General features: G+C 33.7%; 1 protein-coding gene across 1 annotated transcript in view; it reads right to left on the bottom strand.

Annotated features, from left to right (window-relative positions):
• The window catches only part of LOC100741130 (aminopeptidase N), a 23,073-nt gene that overhangs the window by 13,434 nt on the left and 5,934 nt on the right, over positions 1-3,705 (bottom strand). Inside the window, exon 5 of the mRNA XM_003487283.4 lies at positions 655-736. Coding sequence (XP_003487331.2) covers positions 655-736 — 82 coding nt within the window. The remainder of the gene's footprint in view (positions 1-654; positions 737-3,705) is intronic.

Here is a 3,705-nt window from a genome sequence, read left to right as displayed (position 1 = left end):
TATATATATATATATATATATATATATATATACATATGTCGGAGATGAGAAGACGTCGGGGCCTCTTTCTTTTGGAATTTTTGGGAAGATCCGCAATACTTTAGACTAGACTATTTATTATAGCTGTACTTAAATAATAAAACTTAGAAGTAGTTGTTTATGATTCAATCCGATTATGTTTGCCCGAGATTTGTGACGGTGGGCTTTGGCTCGAGGTGACACAATTGGTCGCTAAACGTAGCCACGGTTACGGGATGGACGTTTTTACCTAACAGAGGTATGGAATAGTTGTATAACTCTCCTTAAAAATATAGTTGACCCGAGGGGTACAGAAAGGTACAGAGAAGCCAGTAAGTTGAGTTCTATTTGTACTGTGGACAAATAAGTTTAGTTACACTTGAATTGCGGACACGTAAGTTCAGTTTGACTTAGACTTTGGAATTCGTTATTGAACCTAAGATCATTGTCATTAGCATCTTGAGTATCTAATCGCCACGGTTACTTGTCAAATTCTGTAATAATCATATTTGTACCAGTAAATATCATTTATATTGTATAACAACAATGGCTAATTCAAATGAAAATTCGTTACACGCCCCTAACCATAACGAGAACTCGACATATATATCATATAAATGACTTAAATATACGTACTTCTGCTTAAGGTATTCCTTTAAACCCTCGTGGAAAACGTTTTCTGTTAAGATGTGTGACATCATTCGAATAACTGACCCCGCTGCAAAGACATGGATATACATTAGAGATTGGTTTTTAATAATTCATGATTATTATTCAATAGTGATTATTTATGTTTATTATTCATTATTCAAAACATGCAGATGTAAACAATATCTAGATTCAAGGATCAAATGATATACATCTGTATATGCATCTAATTTGTCTTTTTTATTTTTAGTTTTGTTAATTGCATTGTTATTAAGGATTGCAAAAGAGAAATAGTAAAAATTCTTTTCAATTTAAGCATTTCTCATGTTAAGAAATGCTTCACCAAATGAGTCGCGTACGTTTCATATGTTTTATTTAAAAATTTTGAATAAATTCACCAATAAAAGATATACAATTTGACCCTTCACTGTTCCATCATATGCAAATATGTATATTACGCAGACCATTGTCGACTTATACCATTCTTTTTTAAATTACACGATAATCTTCTAACTACAAGGAGCAATGTAAGGTAGCAAATTATATTTATAATAATATTTTAGTCTTTGAATAAATATCCTTGTTCTCAAATTCGATTACACTTCTTGGAAAGCAAAAATGATAATGGTAAAAATCTTTTATAATAATTATATTTTTTAGATTTTATAATATCAATATATTGCAATAAAGCAGTAGGTACGATTCTTTTCCAGTTAACTCTATATGCGATGTGTGCAACAAATTTTTAACTTATAAATACTATTAACAAATAACGCATTTTGACCATTAATGATTTTTCCAATATATTTATTTTTTCTAATGCTTTGAAACTGGAAGATCCAGCGATTGTGATGTTCATCTTTACAATAACGTCTTGAGCTTGGAAAATTATTTCCATTAGATTAGAGAAAATGTTGTCATAAGGACAGAGAGATAGTCAATAAATTAATCTACAATCCTCAAGAAATTCTACATCTAAAGTCCATTTTTCCATTAAAAAGCTAGCTTGCTATTTACAATGTTACATTATTATATTACTGTTAGATTGCTGTTTTTAAATATTCTATTAGTATTACATTTTCATAAAACACTTTTCGAATTTATCATCAAAATAATTTATTTAATGCAATACAATAAAACTACTTTTTCCAATTTTGATGTAGACAAGTTAAGTACTTATTTTTTTTAAATATTTCTCATATTTTTATTGACAAAATATTAATTTGTTTCAATGATCTGTGCTATATAGGTTGTTATTCTTCTCTTTGAATGTTTATTCTTCATAGAAATTGTTAATATTAATAATTAATCAATTAATTGTCATACTAGTAATATATTCAAGAAATATAATCAACGCTATTCTAATGTATCTTCACTAGCACTCAAAAATATCCTGCAATTTAATTAGAGTATCACAATTAATAATTATGTGTTAATAAATAATGACGACATTCTGTATTAGTATTATATTATTATGACAGGAAAGCTACTTATAAATAACTAATAGATATGCAATCAACTAATTTGATTTGTAGAGTGAAACCGGTTATGATACAATGTTTCAACAAAATTTTAACCAAGACATTATGGAGAGTTTATTTATCCTCAAACTATGTACATATGTAAATGTAGTCTGTAGTCCGTAGCTGTAGTCGTAAATGAAATAGAAAAGATTTTTCATACAATATAGTTGAATGAATTGAAGCTTATAATATAATTTATTCAAGCTATAGTTATTCGAATCTAATAGTTCTTATCTTATTTCAAATTTTATGATACTGTAGTATCGTGGACGAAAGGCCTAAGAGATATCTGGCGAACTATAATATATGTTACGACGCATGGAGCATCTGCATCCTAGCCGACGTTACCTGGCAGCCAGCGGCCGACCTACCTTCTTCCCGACCCTCAATAAACTCGAGGACCTACCATAAATAATCAACTTCTAGCTTAATTGTTTCCATATGTTGCCAAGCAATCTATTTGTCTAGAAGTATTTTCGGTTTATGTCCGGATTTAGGAAAAGTCCTTGATTTTATTAGGCTCTTAAAAATCATGGAAAAAGCAGGTAGGCTGGGAAAACCCAACACATGTCCACCGAAAACGACTGGTTTTTCCCAGAAATGAAATCACCCCCGACCCACGTTGGTGGGAGACTTCCTCGTCTCCTTCTGCATTCGCATGGGTCATACCCAATCGGCATCGCGGACGTTTACCCTCACTTCATTGACGAAAGGTGTGAATAACGAATCCGCGTTCTTCGTTCAAGGGACACACCCATCCTTAGCTTTCCTCCGACACAGCATCGTCACCGAACAGGACTGATTTCCCATCCTTCGTACAGTCAACATCCTTGGACCGGGTATATACCCGTAGATCAGCAACTACTTATCCTGCGACATCAGTCAAGTCAACTACTTCTACTACGACATCAAGAGTGCAAGCATCCTTCGTACAGTCAACATCCTTGGACCGGGTATACGCCCGACATCAGTCAAGTCAATCACCAAGGATCAGTTCAAGTCAGTACAAGTCAGTCTTCACCAAGGATCAGTTCAAGTCAGTACAAGTCAGTCGTCACCAAGGATCCACTCAAGTCAGTCGAATACAGTCAGTCGACACAACATATCTTCATACGCGACAACACGAACAGAGTCTCAGATCGTACTCATTCGTCGTCAGTTTATATGAACCATTTAATTGTATTACACCGAAGTTGTTGGAGTGTGCAAATATATATGTCGGAGATGAAAGAACACCGGAGCCTTTGGAATTTTGGATAATCCCGCAACATTGTAACCTAGAGTCTACTATAGCTGTAATTGAACAATTGTAGTTATTCAATCCGATTGTAATTGTTCGAGAGTTGTGATAATGAGCTTGGGCTCGAGGCGACAGTCAGTCGCCGAACGTAGCCGCGGTCATGGGATGAACGCTTTGTCTAACAAAGGTATGGAGTAATTCTATAGCTCTCCTTAAAAGAAACATTCGTGGCGACACGCGACAGTAAACATTCCAACGATTTCTGTCCCGTGGCTC

Source organism: Bombus impatiens, unplaced genomic scaffold (genome assembly GCF_000188095.3).
Source record: "Bombus impatiens unplaced genomic scaffold, BIMP_2.2 scf_0148, whole genome shotgun sequence".
In the NCBI taxonomy this organism is placed as follows: Eukaryota; Metazoa; Arthropoda; class Insecta; order Hymenoptera; family Apidae; genus Bombus; species Bombus impatiens.
Note: the sequence above shows the minus strand (reverse complement) of the source record. Positions and strands in the feature narration are given on the sequence as shown.